The sequence below is a fragment of the Rhopilema esculentum genome, chromosome 5, assembly GCF_057945365.1.
Source record: "Rhopilema esculentum isolate cy_ngs chromosome 5, ASM5794536v1, whole genome shotgun sequence".
NCBI classification, from domain to species: Eukaryota; Metazoa; Cnidaria; class Scyphozoa; order Rhizostomeae; family Rhizostomatidae; genus Rhopilema; species Rhopilema esculentum.
Window position 1 is genome coordinate 9,831,224 of NC_142819.1, and position 17,945 is coordinate 9,849,168.

General features: G+C 35.6%; 1 protein-coding gene across 5 annotated transcripts in view; it reads left to right on the top strand.

The window, feature by feature from the left end:
• Positions 1 to 2,045: 2,045 nt before the first annotated feature.
• Positions 2,046 to 17,945, top strand: part of LOC135689878 (DNA polymerase beta) — a 63,522-nt gene continuing 47,622 nt past the window's right edge. For 3 of the 5 annotated variants that reach the window (XR_016143787.1, XR_016143788.1, XM_089108624.1), the window contains exons 1-12: positions 2,050 to 2,301; positions 3,060 to 3,127; positions 5,228 to 5,285; positions 6,180 to 6,246; positions 7,224 to 7,298; positions 7,785 to 7,843; positions 8,390 to 8,439; positions 11,219 to 11,270; positions 12,593 to 12,647; positions 12,917 to 12,989; positions 14,284 to 14,366; positions 16,487 to 16,570. Coding sequence is in view for 3 of the 5 variants with exons in the window: in XM_089108624.1 (XP_088964750.1) it covers positions 2,258 to 2,301; positions 3,060 to 3,127; positions 5,228 to 5,285; positions 6,180 to 6,246; positions 7,224 to 7,298; positions 7,785 to 7,843; positions 8,390 to 8,439; positions 11,219 to 11,270; positions 12,593 to 12,647; positions 12,917 to 12,989; positions 14,284 to 14,366; positions 16,487 to 16,570 (768 nt within the window). In the remaining 2 variants the exon portion in view is untranslated. Of the gene's footprint in view, positions 2,302 to 3,059; positions 3,128 to 5,227; positions 5,286 to 6,179; positions 6,247 to 7,223; positions 7,299 to 7,784; positions 7,844 to 8,389; positions 8,440 to 11,218; positions 11,271 to 12,592; positions 12,648 to 12,916; positions 12,990 to 14,283; positions 14,367 to 16,486; positions 16,571 to 17,945 lie in introns of all 5 variants that reach the window. The other 2 variants (XM_089108625.1, XM_089108626.1) reach the window with 2 other exon arrangements.

Consider the following 17,945-nt stretch of genomic DNA (forward strand, 5'->3'; position numbering starts at 1 on the left):
TGGGAGTAAGACTACTTACACTGTGACAGGATAGTTGTATCATCAGCAAACATCACTGTTCGGGAATCAATAAGGCTTGGTGGATCATTCACATATAATAAGAACAGAAGTGGTCCGAGGATGGCGCCCTGAGAAACACCAATAGAAATTATTGCAGAACGAGATAGCTTTCCATTGTAATCAACAGCCAGTGAAGCAAGTGAACGTCCGGGTTTAAGGGATTACCAGTTATTGCCAGTTTGGTCTGGAGGGAATAGATTTCTAAATTGATTCTGATTTCCTTTCACTGCAGATTTAAGTGTGGTCAATATTTGTCCCTTTCTTTAAAACCGTTCAAAAAGAACAGATAGTCAGAAAACTAAGAAAAGATGCAATACCGACCCGACATTGCAAAACTGCCTTGTGACGGGAGAGATCTGAAATTCAGCTTGCTCTTAAAGTAGTGTGTCCAGTCTAAATATCTGGAGGTCTGGAGGATGTGTCAGAACAGACATACTATATTGTTTTATCTCTATATTATATGCATATAGCTATTCATGTTGCGTTTTGAAATTTGAGTCCTCAAGAGGTAATTTGAGTCCCTTGAAATTTGAAATTTGATTCCTCGCCATTTCGGGGCTTATGATCAGTTTGCTTCTTCTATGATCAGTATACAAATGAGTTCCTCTACAGCCCTGTATCCAGTGATAATTGCAGCAAAGGTATATCGATGTATTGCAGCGTTGTATATTACGCAACTGTATTCCAACTGAACTGAACAACTGTATGTTTGTACGATTTTATTGATATAGTGTATTTGTAGAGGTATATAAAATTCTTCACATAACAAATAATACGTTTCTGCACACATACCACATGTGGAACATTTGAGTTGGATATATTGTGATATGTGTTGCAGGGGTATTGCAGTGAGCTAGGTTGCAATGAAGTGTGTGACACAAGTTTTGCGTGGATAAGCCAATCTTCGAGATCATCATGCTTTCGAAGGACTTAAATTGAAATTTGCGACCATCTATTTTATATTTCTTTGTCCTTTGCAATAATCTCCAAGTGTGTCTTAAAGATATTTTTTATATCGAAGGTGCCATTGTCTTGTGGTAAAATATTAGCCATGAAAGCCACATGTCCATTGTTTCTTGTTTTGTTCGGTTTAAGAAGTTGTGACTGTGACTTTGTCGAATTGCTGAATTATTAATTGATCCGATATTCTCTCAATATGTTAATATAGTTACGAGATATATTATGTATGGTTTAGAGAATGCAGCGGGGTGGTTTCCCCACAATTTTTATGGCATCGTGGCTAAGTATCGATATTCTAATCTTGAAGAATGTTTGTGTGTAGTGATTTTACATCTTGCTTAACCAACCAAGAGTTCAGAGGGGTGATAGTGTGCATATTGATCTTTTTCTAAAAAATACGTTGTGCCTTTTGTCACATTTCTGAAGCACATTTCCTTAATATAGGCCCAAGACAGGTTTTTCCTAGGAGATCCACAACCTGACAGTGGTCTAAAGCAAATTATCAAAAAGTAGTCAAATCAAAAATAAGACGTCTTAGAATAAAAAAAGCAACGTAATTTATCATTCTTTAACAATAACATAGCTTCAGACCCTCTGTAGTTTTTATTTTCTTTATGGCTTTTTTAAACTTTTAGCAGGGCAAACTTTTTTTACAGAGCAAAAGTGCAGACGCCCCGCCCCTCCTCAACAAAAAGTATGAAGTGACAGAGCAAAAGTGCAAACATTTGTCCGTCGGCACATTAGGGATTTTTTTCCGGGCAAAAGAAGCTATTTTTGCACTCACCCTGGAACCTCTTTCAACAATTGTAAGGTATTAACTCTTCTGTCAGTATATAAGAGTATTTATCTTTTGACCACACTCCCCCAAATGTGAGACACGCTCTTTTTTGTTGGCATAAAGCACGTCTTTACCCCTCAAAAATTTTTTTTGGCTTCACCCCTGCCTGCACCGAAAGACGTGTCAGCAAAAAGATGTCCAAAAGAGATAGTGGAGTCATACATCGGGTACTTCTATAGTGTTCTCTTACATGAAGTAGTGTCAGATTGTTGTTATGTGAATGGTGAATGGCACGGGAAGTAGCTGGTAGAAAACTTATACTCTATTGTGAAGTACATAAACGATAGCTTATATGCCTTTTCTTGTTTATACTAGTGTAATGACAGAAATATCATTGCTTGATTTTATAGCAATATTTCTGGAAGATTCCAATATGACGTTTGAGGCCTGTTGTGTTGTATGTTGATGTATGATGTATTGCCCGCTGATTTCTACCTAGCTAGGTATTTCAAATTTTCTTGTTCAAATTATTGCCTTGCAAAATGGGTATTGATGCGCCAGAAAAAATCCAAAAACAATATAGATTTTATAGAGTCTAAAACAATATAGAGTCTAAAAGTTTCGTTAGGTTATATCAGGCGCGACAAGTGAGAGGGATTTGACTTGTGACGTGAGCTTGAGTTGAGAGGTGAAATGTTCAAACCTTTTGTTAAATGAAAATGTACCACAGCAGATAACTCTAGCCCTCCAAAAGTGCGCCGAGGTTCAATGCAAATCATTCAATTCCTAAATTTAGAATATTTAAAGAAGTTATGTTTTTTCCTTTTTTTATTTTATTATCATTTTCAAATGTAATTAGTTGAACATCAATAAAACCTTGCCACTAGCTGGATGGGGTGCTAAACATTGCCAAATACAATTATAGTTCCTTTCTTGGATTTAAAGACAGACATCTTTAAGTGTCGTGTTGAGTTTCTGCCACATCTTTGGCATTACTTATGTTAACATCTCTGCTATATAACAGATAAATTCTGATATTGATAAAAAAGGAAGAAAGAAGGTTTGAGAGAGGGAGGGGGTAGGGGGGTATTGAGGTGGGTTGCTGGATGATACATATTTACTTGCTTTTGCTTTCTTGATAGTTGTGTCCAAGATTGGTCATAAATCAATATATTCAATTCCAACCCTGCCTGTAATTCAAGTTGTAAGAAAGTGTTGTATTGTCTCTTTCATATTTCATTCCAAATCTATCCTTTTACAGAGCAAATATGAGCAAAAGAAAGGCACCAAAAGCAAGTCCTAATTCTGATTTTTGCGATTTTCTGATTGGTGAGTGGAATAAAGTATCAATTTATTTATATTTGTAATATGTGCAATGTGTTGTATGGCTTAGAACTTTGTTTAGAATAGCAATAGGTATAGTATGTAATAATCCATTCAACATAATTTTCATGATAGAATTTTTTTAGTTGATGTAGCCTTTGCCATCTTTTGGGACAAGACAACCATATCTAGGCATACATTCAACACTGCAGATACAGATAAAGAGCTGACCTGGCTACACTCATGGTCTGATTTTCTATGTAGACTTGATAAACCTGTCTGGCTGGCATCCCAAAAAAGTGAATATTAATTTGAGCCAGGTCTCAAATTTAGGCCTGGCTACATTTCTTCAATTGCAAATTTTTCCACTTGTCACCAACTTGATGCTTTTCGAAAAATCATTAATCATTCAAAAGTTTAACTTATGGTTATATTGGTATTGTTTTATGTTACTATCGATTGACCTGTCAAGTATAATGTTTGAAATTGAGTGAGTTTGGGAATAATTTGGGGGAAATGATGGGATCTCAAGGCCAGGGGACCAGAATTGACCCTTGCTTCCACATGGACAAAAACATGGGCATTGGGTGTACTGTTATGAAAATGTTTCCTCTACCATGCCACCTAGTTTTTCGAACATGCCCACTTATGTAAGCCGCAATTAAGAGAAAACTTTCTATCCTGTAGCTTGGGTTTGATCTAAATAGGAAATAGGAATCTTGATAACAGGGACAACTAGGGTGTTATTCAAACTATTAGTCTAATACCACTTATTCACCCAATAAACAAATAGACTGCATTTACTGCCAAATGATTTTCATGTTCTTTGTTAAATGTTGCTTTGATGCAGTACAAAGCATTTTTTTGTTAGTCTGTAAAAACAAAATGATGCAGAAAAGCTGCTTGATTTATCATGTTTTCTTCTCAATCTTTATTCAAGTTAAGAACTGAATTTAAATAAATGGGCATTTCCATCAGTTTCCATTCACCTGATCGGTGTGGCACAAAATTCTATCCTTATCCAACACCCCCCCCCCCTCCCCCCTCCCCTAAACTCGTTGCCATTTAAATCGATCAGTGGTTATCGGGCAAAGTTTACTCAAATCACTTTGTTCATCATATTGCTGTGCGATATGACAAAAAAGAAATTTGAGCTTTTATACGCCAGCTGGTTTATAAAAGGAATGCTTTGGTTGCAAAGAGAAAGAAAAACGGGCAATTGCAAGCGATAAAGAGGCATCCCGGGAAGATAGTTCCAATGTGATGGCTCTGGACTCCTTCAATTTACAGTACGACGAAATTGAGATTGAGCAAACTAAAGAGGGAGTACCTAGTCTTTAGGATCTGTTAGCTATCATGAAATAGTCTAGACTTAAAGAAGCGCTTCCTGGAGCAGTCCTAGTGATAGAACTTGCTGTAACAACACCACTGACCAGTGTTCATTGCGAAAAAGTTAGTATTCCTTGAAAGATCAACAATGAAGCAAAAGAGAGAAGAGATGCTTGCTTTCTGGCAAGTTGAGCATAGAACATTAAGATATCTTGCAGGACAATTATCCTTTAGAGATAGAGTCCTGAATAGATTTAAATCGTATAATCAACGTAAATTTGAAAGATTTTCCAAAGAGCAGCTCTTTGTTTCTCTCACTTTAATTGTAGATTTTCATCATAATTAAAAATGTTACGTTTCTGTTTAGAAACAGGCATTTTTTGTATGAAACTGTAGCATCTGTTCTAGTGCTATTTATAATTTCTGCTATTGTTGCGTTGACTTCCGGATGATGGAGGGGGTCAGAGGGAGCAAAAAAACCCCTGTAAAGCTAAACTGCCTTTTTTTCGGAAAATGATTGATGTTTTTTCTGAAATTCAAAATGGTTGTCTACTTTTTATCTCAGTGTTACTTTTTCGCTTTTGTAGGTACGAAGGGATTGATGTTTTTTTTGTAAGAATACAGGTGTTAGGGTTAGGAAAACCATGCACCTAAAACGCTACTTTGATTATCATTCTGTTTAATGTAGCTCTCGAACTGACTAATAAAGTTTACTGCATTTCTGCTACCTTTTCTTTTGGTTAAAAGAGATGCTAAACCATGTTGCTTGAATTCTAGAGCTTGCTGATTATGAGAAAAACGTAGAAAAGAACATGTTCAAGTCCAAAGCCTACAGGTTTGTTAATATCTATCATTTTTAACCCTATTCTAGACTATGACTACGAATCGTTGAGGGTAACATAACAAAAGAATAGCCAGTTCTACATATCTTTGGAAAAATATTACATAATTTGCAAGTAGTGAGCTTGGAAAAATTGGAATTGTGGATATTGTCATTTATTAGCCCGCTGTTCTTTTTTCATAGTGCCCTAAATTTGTTCGCAAATTTTTACACTGAACGTTTTTAAGTGCATGTAATGGACAACAAAGACCTTCATTTTGTTTACTTACTAGTAATCACTTAGCATATTGGCAGAGGCGTCTTTTGTGTTTTTTCGTAAGATTCGAGCAGATTAATATAAGTATGTCATACACAGATATAAGCACGATATTCTGGGTTAACACCATCCTAATCTGCTTTTGAATCATTGCTACTCTACCCAAATGCAGCAGAAAGGCATATAAATATTCTGCATTCAGAGATGAAGGAAAGGTGTAGGCTGGGAGGGCTGCAACCAAAATACATCATATTTCAGGTTCAATTCGGGTAGTTCTATCACAATACAGCAATAATATTCAGGCAATACCTATGCTGACCCCCTTCCCCTTAAACGTTGAGCATCCGCTATGCCCATTGATAAGGGATAGATGACCCCCTTATATGTCTTCTTGAAAAATTGTATTGTAAAAACATGAACGGTTAACGAGTTTGCATTTGATTGCGTTCGTGAGATTAAAAATAGTCAAACGATCGTTAGCTTCGATGTTCCAGTGTAAAAGTAAAGGTATGAGGCTTGCATTGTAGAAAATAAAGACACTGCAGTAGTTTTCGATGTAGTAAAATGATTTCTCAAAATCAATTTTTCTCAATGCATTCTCAATTAGATGAAAACTGCTTCCTCTTTTGTAGGAAAGCTGCTTCAGTCCTTGCTGACCACCCAACTAGGATTTCATCGGGAACTGAAGCAAGAAAACTGGTAATGTGTACTTAAACATACCAGTTATTTTGATTTTGGTATTGCTGATCAGAAAAATATGCAAATTTGACATAACAACCGAGAATAATTTGATTTTATACCCAAATTGTGTTTTAATGTAATGGCACTAAATTTTAGCACTAAAGTTGACACCACCTTTCCTCTGTTCGCTGACGATTTGATGCAATCATAAATACTCAAACTTTTTATATACGGGGAGGTCAATCCGCAATTATCAAAATTCATCCAAAAATATCGAGGAAAAAAATTTACAGACCCAATATTAACAGCCCTTAAAGTGTTGATCAGACCCAAAAATATCAAATTACAAAATATTTTTGTTGAGCACATCAGAGACCACTAGTCACAGTAATTTAGACTTTATCCTATAATTATCAGTTTAAATAGATCTGTTCTTTTATTCATCTTTTTTATATTGTTTTGTGTTAGTTTGACCCATAAGTATAAAAAAGATACATTGTTAAACACGGTACCCAATTATTACCCATAATTACCGGATGGACCCCTCCGTATATGGAAATTTCAAGTGAACCCTTGGGGGTATGGGCGTTTTGAAGTTATTTCACGCATGCCTGTCTTTGAGTTTTAATAACATTGGAAGTGACATGAGTTTAGATTTAGATTCCCGACACCCTTCAACTCGCAAAATAATTCATTTGATCAGAAAATGTTTTAAAAATGTTTGCTCGTAGTTTTAAGCCGTATAAAAACGGTTTTTCTTGTGGTTTGAGGTCTTTTAAACTTTTATTTGGTACTTTGTTGTATTATATAAGGAAATCTCAATTTGATTTCCAATTTAAGTTTTGGCACTCTGGTGATGACGTAAGTCGCTTACAGAGCAGCAAATGACGCAGACTACTACGTTGGCCTCTGTGTTTATTTCTTTTGACATTTATCATTTTCGTATTTTAGAATTTTCGTAAAAATTTAAAGTTTTTCATTTGTTATTTTTTAAGCCTGGTATAGGAGAACAAATAGCAAAAAAGATTGACGAATTTATCAGGACCGGGACGCTTCAAAAGTTGGAAAAGGTAGGTTTATCAGGTTACATGCACTTTTGTAGAATGTCATGCGGGAGTTATTCTTCTATACCACTGATTCAGTTGTTGATTAAGTAAGAACATACTCAACTCTGGTAAGAGTTATTAAGGGCATAAGAGGCCATTTGGGGTTTGCATTGGAGGCGTTAGGCAATAACCTTTTATAACACATGGTCTTATATTTGCAGAAAACGATCTGTTTCGCACTTTCCGTATATTCTTATTAAAATATTTTCTAACATTCTCATCAAAACTAGTTATATTTGCTGTCATGGCTCTTAAAAGCTTTCTTCTTCATCAAGATTTGAGTCTGTTAAAAACAGTCATAGAAATAATGTACAGTTGTTACAGTAGAGTAATCTCATTGTGAGGTCAAAATTTTGAGAGAGAGGTTGAGAACAAACCATTAAATGTTTTTCTCTGTAAATCTCGTTACTAAGAGTCTCTAGAAATATTTGTGTTTCTTCTTTCCAAAAGATCAGAGCAAGCAGTGCTTCGGTTGCAATCAACGAGCTAACTCAAGTTTCCGGTATCGGGTAATTAATATCACCTAAGCTTTTATCTAATTAATCCCTGAACAGAGAGAGACAATAGAAATGAGATATTTTCTCAAAATCCAAATAATGTTTCCCACTTTGAAGCTTGGCTACGGAGAGAATTATGGCAGTTTTAACACTGTCAAATGCCTCTTCCTTTTGGGGTAGACCTCAGTGCAAACATCAAGTTGAATTCAGTTTTTTTTTCAATTTAAGAAGCACGATAAAGCCTATTCTCAGCAGGGAAAGCCGATAAAGCCTGCCTTTACTCAGCAATCCATTCATAAAAAATTAACTTTTTACTAACAAGATTACTTTGAAGCCCGACTTTTTCTCATGAACCAGTTGATTTAGCTAATCTAGTTAAGCGTATTTTCTAATAAAAAGCGAAGTCTTGTTACATAACTGCACAATTTAATAAACTGTTGAAAATTTATGCAACTTTTCTTTTTCATTGTGAACCGAATTTGCAAAAATTATTTTTTATTTTAGTACCAAGTTTCTTGTTTTTCTGTATAAGCTATTTTTCTTTTTTCTCCACCATAGGCCGAGTGCTGCCAAAAAGTTGGTGGATGATGGAATTAACTCGATTGATGGTAAGATTTTTAGATAGCAACTTGGTTTGGTCGAGCAGTAGAAATGAGAAGTTTATTCAAAAATTTTAGGAATTTTCAGACACGAAAAGAAATAGCTTGCATGTTTATTAGAATCCAATTTCCTGTGCGCTAACTATCATTTAATTTGAGATCAAGATTGTAAAATTGGAAGCTCACGATCTAGAAAACGTGAATATCAAAAAATTGAGTTCATTGCAGAATTCAAGAATTTCTGAAAGCAAGGTGCCCCGTCAACGCGTCATGCATGCTGATAATGCCGACATGAAAAATAGTTACTTTATGCTTTCTTCGAACGGTATAGCATAATAATCATTAGTAATAAACCTCTTACAGGGGGGCCTCTTACATGTTTCTTGAATCAGGGACCATGGAGCATATCTCGGCTAGGGGGGGCTAGAAGGTTCTTCGGGGGAAGGGGTAAACATTCAGAACATCTGAAACAAGATTGTATTTTTTTAAGTACCGTTTTGAAATTGTTTGTGGCTTCATTTTGTTTCATTTGGTTAATCTGATATTTTTGTTAATCTACACATATAAGATACTTAAATTGAATCAAGTCTAAATATTAAGGAAACATGCTACGTAGCATTTACAGTTGGTTAATAGCCGAAAAAAAAGCGCAAAGGAATTTAAGCTTGATTTCCTAGTTCCGAAAACTATGAAGCTGCACTTTCACGCCCTTCTTGATTGAAACAGCTGCGAGAAGAGATGTGCTCTGCGAGAAGAGATGTGCCCTGCGAGAATATATGTGCCCTGCGAGAAGAGATGTGCCCACTTAAAACTACTGTTTCAAAAAAGCCTTGCATCCAATTTTGATTAATGGTCCCTGAAAATTACCATTATGAAAACCAGTCCTTCCTCGTGTGTTTTATCTAACGAAAATCCGAAATATTTATATCAATCTAGTGCTATCGTGCCAAGGCATTTTAGTCAATCTAAAGCATCTTGAAGTCGACTATGCATCCTTGGCAAATAGTTTTAGGCCTCCTTTCAAATTAATTCGTATTTATTTTTGGCAATCCTGTACGTCTAGCAGGCTTTGGCAAATCATTGTTATATTATACGCGTCGATTATGCAAACCAAAACTTAACAGGCATGTGTAAAATAGGCATAATTTGTAATAAGCTTTACATAGCATAACTTGGATGCATGGAACGTGTAACCCAGATTTCAGTTGGGCAGTGCTAGCTGTTGGCTTTATTAGCTTTTCAACGATGGTTTGGAGAAGACTTCTGAAGAACCGGAGAAAGGTTGTAGAAGAAGAAATGGAGGAAGGTGATCAAAAATTTAGAACTTGAGGAAGTTTAGGAAATCGTATTGCCTTATGGTTTTTAAAAAAACATTTAGACAACAAAATCAAATAATATTTATAAACCTCCTGTTTTTAATATGAATGCGTTTGGAGAACTGCGTTGCACTGTTAAATTTGGGCATTGACTCTTTATAAAATATATAGTTAAATTATTACCTGCTTTAGTTATTAATTGATAAAAGCATGTAACTTCTAATGTAACAAAAACAGAGGAGATCAAGACTACCCAAATTTCCTGACCATGCTCATTTAGACCCAATGAAAATGAGGAAAGTTATATAGTAAGGTTTTCATGGCCCAAGGAAGGTTGACAACTTTTCAGGACTTTGAACTCAAATAATATTGGAGTAGTGCAAAGTATTTTCTAGTGACTCGAGACATAATTTTCCGTTGCTTTCTCCCTTCAATTAACTTGTGATCTGAAAATCCTTCTCATTTTGCAAATCAAATGTATTGGCTGTACAAACATTTTTTGCTGGTGAAATTATCACAAAGTCCATTGCTAAAATATTAATAGTTATGGCGCCAAACGTGGCTGAAGTCCTGAGTCTCACCAGGGAACACAAAAAATCAACGCAATGTGATACCTCAGAACATGGTTTCCTGCAACAAAATTAAATACAAATTAGTAATTGATAAAAGAAAAGAAGCAGGTAGTCAATATGAAATAGGTTAGGCCTAGTAAGAATGACACGAACAAATTAAAGTAGTAGAGTAAACTGAACAAAACGAACATCTATGAAAAACGAAAGCTAATATACTTAAGAACAATTACTTACAATCTATTTGCCTCCGTAACTAAAAGCATTACCAACTATATTTACATGTGCCGCCACTTTCAAGTCTTCCGCTTTGGAGGAACGCCCTCCGTGTCTTTTTACTTTCAACTCTTTGTCACTTTACTCCAACAATATACCCGAATGCAACGCCCAAAAAACTATGGACAGCATATATAGTTATGGAGACTGGGTACGAGAATATTTACAAACAAAGCAATAAAAACAACAACAAAAGGCTAGAGGTCAACGTAAGTCAGCGCTCACATAAATTAAAAGAAGCAAAAAAGGTCTTGTAGAAATTAAAATGTTGCTGTCCTTTGGCAAAACATTGTCCGTTTCACAATAGTGGCTTCTCCTCGTTAACTATATCAAAATACATCCACCATAACTTGGTTGATAATATTTCTTTTAAGCCCTTTACCCTTTTACCTTCTAAACGTAGTATTGATAAAATTAATTAAATTTAAATTATATTGTGACAAATTAATGTTTTGTTATAGGCTTTTATTTCTAGAGGTTTTCTACGTTAATTGAAGTTAGTGGTTTGATCTTGTATTTTGGGTTTTTAAGTGTATTTAGGTTATGAAGGCATAAAATCAGCTCTAACTGAATGACTTTAGTCGTCAATTGAACTTTTGCTGCTATCTTTATCAACTAAATTCACAGATTTGAAGAAGAACATCGAAAAGCTGAACCATCATCAAAAGATCGGTCTGAAGTAAGTGAACTTTGATGAATGTCATCAGCAACGATGTTTCTTATTCAAACATCACTTTGACATTTATTTTGATAAAACATTGGAAGAAGCAAAGCCTATACATTCTGCATTTTAAAGTTTTCTTTTATGAATGAAGTATCCAAATATGTAATTTATATTTGGTCATTACAGTGCTTATTGCACAGAAGTATAATTTCTATAAAAAGAGTTCGATTAAAGATTAGGCATGTTTTCGGTTTCCATGCTTTCAAATTTGTTGGGGAGACAAACCAGCATGTATTGGAAATTCAGTCGGCTTTCAAACTTTGCATCATATAGACAGGGCATATGCTCTAACAATCTAACAATTATGCTAACTTTTGTTTTCTCAACAGATTCTGCTAAACTAAACTCTAAACTTGAAACTTTCGATTTGTACTTTTTCAAAAAATCCTTTGTTGTCACGTTATCGCTGACGTCTTTCTGGTATAATTTCAGTGTTAAAATGGTCATAACTCGATGTCTAACTTTGTACGAAGCGTAGATCGAACTTTGCTTGGTAAAGCATTAATACCAGAGTGCTGTCCGCTTTTCCCAAAAACAGCCAAAAACCAACCCACAAAGCCTTTACGAAAATGTGCTTTTTTCGGTATAACTCTAATTGTTTTAGTCTCTTTTTCCAGCATGATGAGAAAGCAATTTCTACTGCGGGCTTCCGCACTAATGCGCAATGCAAATGATATGCTTCTCTCATTGGCTCAATGATTGCTCTAAATTACGCTCTTGTGTTGAGAACAGGACGATTCTTAGCTGCGAGCTGCAAACGTAATGTGATCATTAGGCAGCCATGATAACGGAGTTATCTCAGTTTTCACTGTACGCCGCTCTCTGCCGACGTCACAAAAATTCATTTCTAGAATTTTTCAACTTTGATCATATATACCAAAAAAGGAAAAGATTTTTTTGCAAATTAACTGAGAATGGCCGCATAAGCACATGCTCTTTCCCCATCAATCCTCTGTAATTTGGTCTTGGTCCATAACTTTATGAACCAGGCCAGAATAGCAGTAATCCGTTAGCAAACATTGAACCTACCATTGGCCATATTTCGCCCAACTTTGAACATATCTAACTGATTTTTCATGTTGAGAGTGATTTTATGCTGTTCTTTCAGATTATGTGGTCAAAATTAAGAATTTCTAGTAATAGATTTTCGATGACGTCACACACACTTTGGTACTCTATTGCAAAGAAGAAGTTTTGCTGATTTTGGTGGGCTGATCATGTTATGATATTCGTCCCAATTTTATTTCATTAATATTATCATTATTATTTCCTTGTAGGCACTTTGAAGACTTTAAAGCAAGAATACCACGCTCGGAAATGAATTTCCATAAAGTAAACACTGCATATATATAAATATATATAAATTTAAATCTAATTGTTGTCCAGTACTAGTTCTGTTTACACGAGAGGAATTGGTTCTGTCCAGTGCTAGCTCAGTTCCTGACAGGGGCCGGTTTCGCTTTTATCGTAGATCTTACAAAATCTAGCGATGGAATGATTTTTTTCTGCGAGAGAGAAGAATCTGAGACTTTATATCTTTATATTTCTTATGTATGTATGAACTTGTAAAATCAGTCGTTTAAGTATCTTTTTATTTACAGGAGTTCATTCTTAAAAAAATATCAGAACATGACAAAGATTTCGAAGCCTGCATCTGTGGAAGCTACAGAAGAGGTTTGAACTCAAAAGTTTATAAAATTGCGGGTTTTTCGATCTAAAATCAGGGCATCATCTTGCTAAATAGATCACCATCTTGAGTGAATCATCTAGCTAGCAGTACCTAAATTTCAAACTTTAGCTAAAATTTTTAATCATTATCAGCAACAAGAAATCTCCTTTCATTTGGCTTCAAGTTGATAGGATTGAAAGCAGATATATTTTTTATAAAATTTTTAATACTCGCTGGAGACTTTGTCCCAGGTAGCTTACTTCTCTTATCCATAAGCAGTGGTCCTAGGTTTGCGTGCAAAGATATTGTTTCCAGCTCTTGTAATTTACTTGCCTTTCTTTGGAGATCTATTGATAAAGCATTACATTCATCCATGTTCGGTATATTTCGGTAACAAGGAACTGCAGATTCATTTGATCAATCTGCATTATCTGTACTTTCTGCATTATCTATTAACAGTTCTTTAAAAGTTGAGGCTCTTTCTTGATACACTATCCGTAACGCCCTTTCGTGAATATGGTAGATTTTTGCCTTTTTGTGTCTATTATAAAACATCGATGTTAATGGGCAATTTTTAAACAGAGACATTACAAATGCTCTCATTAAGTTCCAAATTTTTCTTCAGGAATGTATTGTTTTTCTAAGGCTCTTGCAAAACCTTTCTGTTTTTCGGTCCACCTTAACAATTTTTACCCTATACTCTATTTGATAACAGAGGAACAATGTATCTTCGTAATATCTCTTCGTTCAATTTCATATAGTTTTTGTAAACCAATTGCCTAATTTAACAGTATTGTTTTCAAGCATCGAGGTAACTGCTTTTTATCTTGATGAGAAAAGAATAATTTGTATCGTCATCTTAATAATGGACCTCACTATCATTCAACAAAAAAAGATCTTTTTTATGTTTCTAGTGATTGAATTAAACATGATTAAAATTTCTTGAATGTAGCGGTCTGAGTTCACTTTTCCAATTTAGTGAAATTCCACTGTAACAACCACCCGTGCCGCTAGCCCATCCCAATTTTCCTAAACAACAAAAAGTGTGATCGCATTAAATAAGTTCTCAATTTTCCTACGATGTGTGGAATTAGGATCACTTTAAATGCATTTTGACATAATTTCTCGAGAAGCAAAAACTCAAAACCTGGGATAAATTGCGCTAAGATATGGAGGTTAACATTTCACTGTAGTTTAAAATTTAACAGAGAAATTTTTATCGTAAAACTAGTGATAATATGTATCATATATCAATAAGGAATAAACACATCATCTGATGTAAAGGCTGTTGATTTGCAGGAGCAGAAAGCTGTGGTGATATCGATGTATTGGTTACTCATCCAGCTTACACTTCGAAAGCCAAAACCAAGGCTTTGAAAAAGGTGTGTTTTTAAACAGACTCACGATTTTGGTAGCTGATGAGTTGGGTAGTGAAGCAGAATGATCGCACAAATCGAGTCCCAAATGAACTGTTTCTTCTGCCAGTTACTCGGCTAACACACTGTTTTTACCTCGACTGAAATTACCTAACAAACAACACAATTTCTGCGTAAATATGGATATTTGTTGCTTTAACAATTCTATATACAATCTTAAATCTTCCTCACTTTATATACCAGGTGTATATTATGGGAAGGGTAACACCCCTCCGTAAAATCTGCGCGCAGGTATCACGGAGAGGCTACTCAAAAATGAGTGACAAAAACAAGTCTACAGAAAAGGCACTGATTGAAGATTTCCTCCCTGTCTTTTCAAGGTACTCATTCAAGATCTTATATAATTGCTATCGGACTGCATTGAAAAACTTCTTAGCTTTAATATAATCATTTTATTTCGAAGTAGAATAAGGGTAGATACAGTAAAGGCTGCAGTGCACGTGATTCAAGCTGGCCGTAACCCCCTGTTTGGGAAAATGTCCATATTTGGTAAACGCAGCAGGTATTTGCCGTTTACCAAAGATTTTCCAATTTCTAGAAGGTAAGGATAGCTAAACATCATGGTGGCAAAAAGTTCAGAGATATGTTACCCTTGCCGTAATATCTGACATGGATTTTCCTACTGTATATTAAAATACCCTCAATAATGGGATTGAAAACCTTTCGATTTATTTTGAGTTAGAAGTGTAAATAGGCTGGTTTATAATGACATTCATGGCGGACATGAACAATCCGGAGAGGTATAATGTTTTGCTTGATGTCATATTTCTAGGAGAGCGTTCCCTGACCCTAGGCGACCTGTGATTCGTTGATGCAGTCAAAGAAACTCCTCGACGTGTATGACTCGAGGTTAATCGGATTATCCGAACCGGATTCTTCACATTCGTCGACATTCATTCTTATGAGCAACATTCTAAATAAGCAACATTCCTTGTAATGGCAAATTGGTTCCCTGATCGTTTAAAATCAATTCGAAAAACATCTTCGTTATTTGGACAGCAAAGTGCACTAAGCTCTGCCTGCCAGCGTTTTGAGAATACTCGTTTCAATCAAGATCACAGCATGCCTTCTCACTAAGCACCTGCAATTGTGCTGCCGAATTCTTATCTTCTTGAAAAATCCATGTCAGATTAGCAGTAAATTGCAGCTTAATAGTCTTGCAACATTGAGAACAGAGAAAACTAATGTGAAGTCTAATTGCCTCACAACAATAAGCTTTATTGTTCATTTTCCTCTCTTATCCATTCTGTGACTAACGAAGCTGTCATCTTTGGCTCAAATTTCCCTAATCATCTTGGCTCAATATTATGCTTTTTAGACAGTGCAGCCTATTAAGCCTTGGCCAAACGATTCGATTTTTTGCTTGATCTTTTTCTTGACATTTGATCTCAAAATCGAGCAAAGTCGAGCATGGATGGCCAAACGATTCTTTTTTTCTCTCAATTTTTCACTCGACTTTATGCTCCCCCCAACCAAATGAAGGCAAAAAACGCAAAGCGGCTGCCGTGCTTATCTTACATGCAAATGTCCTTTAACATTAACTTGACGAACTCACTCGACAAGGTGGCCAAACGATTCGGTTTTCATTAGACAACACCTTTTTCACTCGATATTTTTTATAAAGATCAAACTTCACTCGACATCACTCGACGCCATACGACTCGCTCCACAAGGTGGCCAAACGACTCGATTTTTCACTCAATTTCTTGTTGAGTATAAAATCGAGTGAAAAATCGAGTCGTTTGGCCACGGCTTTACGAGAGAATCCTTCTACTGACATGACATTTCTTGTTTTACTTTTCAAATCTTTAGCCATCCTAGCTTAGCTTGTCAAGTTGTCAAGTTATTTTCTTTATTAAAAAATGGCTTTTTTTAAAAAAAAACCAAATTTGAATTACTTGTAAATATGATTGTTTTGTTTTAAGTAAAAATGATGTTTTAGTATTTTGTTTTCACAGATCTTATATCTCATATTGAATTTTATTGGTTTCGTGTCATTTAAACACGCTATCTATGGCAGTGTATCTCCTATTACTTCTGATTTTGATGTTGCTGAACGCTTTCAGGACAGCTTACGTGATCTTGTCGAGAATCTGAAAGATGCTGGATACATAACAGAAACGCTGTCTTTAGGAGAATCTAAATTTATGGTAAGTACAACTCTTAGAGCTTTGTCCCTTTTGACTCGAATATATTGTCCAAGAGACCTTTCCCTCTTTAGGGAGTTACCAAGACTTAAGAATTGCACACTTTTAATGATAACACATCTTATAGGAACACCGGGTCTCGATTTTTCGAAGAAGAAAAACAACTGCTTAAGAGCATGCACACACAGCCTTGATGAAAGTTAGAAAAAAATTTATCTTTTCGAAAATGTTTTCTCGCGCATTATCAGCTAGTGAACCTTGCTTATATTTGTATTTGCATTTGTATTTGTTTCTACCTAGCATGCGAGGGTAGTTTTTAGGACACTGAGAAGCTATGCTTATCGAGCAGAGTCCTAAATGTGACCACACCTCGTGATTCCTATGCCTGGAATTACAGAGAGCTGGCGACTCTCCTCACTCTGGGTGACAGTTTGGTCACGCCAGGGACTCGAACCACGGGGTCTTTAGTCAGCGCCTCTAACAACTGAGCAATCCTCGCTAAAGCAATATCTTTAGAACGCTGGAGATTCAAATTATCTTTAAATAAGAGCATAGGGCCTCAAGAAACATTTTTAGTTCATTGAAAAAGAGTGTATGCAGTATAAATTGAAGAAGAGCTAGTTGTGCATATGAATTGCTAATTTTCACTGGATATACGTTCTTAAGACACATGCTGCTTTGCAGAAAATACCAAGCGATTGTTAATGAATTGACTCGTTTTGGTGATACTAGACAATCTGCATCACTCAGAATGGATATGAGGCTACGCATTGAATGCTGGTTGCTTCAATCCGTACATTTTGCAGATTTTCGAGATTCTTTCAAGTAGTTACCCTATTTTAGCCCAAAATTGAGCAGTGAAATGTTGAATCTCCGTGTTTGCGTTTTAATAGGATTACATCAACTCCTCATTTCAAGTTTCTTGTTTTAAAGACACAAACTGAAATCCGTAATTGAATGGCTAGGGTTTTACAAGCATAACGCTAAATATAGCCCGCCTTGAATGAATGCCCCCTTCTTTAAAACGTCTTTGATTACCAACACAACAAGCAAGAATGCTATATTCAACTACAGAGACATTATTCAAATTCATTCTAGTGTTGACACTGTCTTTACTGGAATTTTTACTGCTAACTGATTGGGCAAATGGTAATCTAGTAGCTTTTGTCGCGTTAAGGGAAATTGAAGGTTACCGGTGTGCTTGATTCACTCTTCGATTGCTCCACTTTCAGGAGCAACTTTAAAGAACATTGACATTTGCTAACTTTGAAATAACATCCTAAATAACAGGTAGTGTCGCCTCTCTTGCTTTAGCGATTTCTTTGATGTCCCCTATCAAAGCCAAGACGAATAAAATCCCTCTATTTGTAATGGGTTT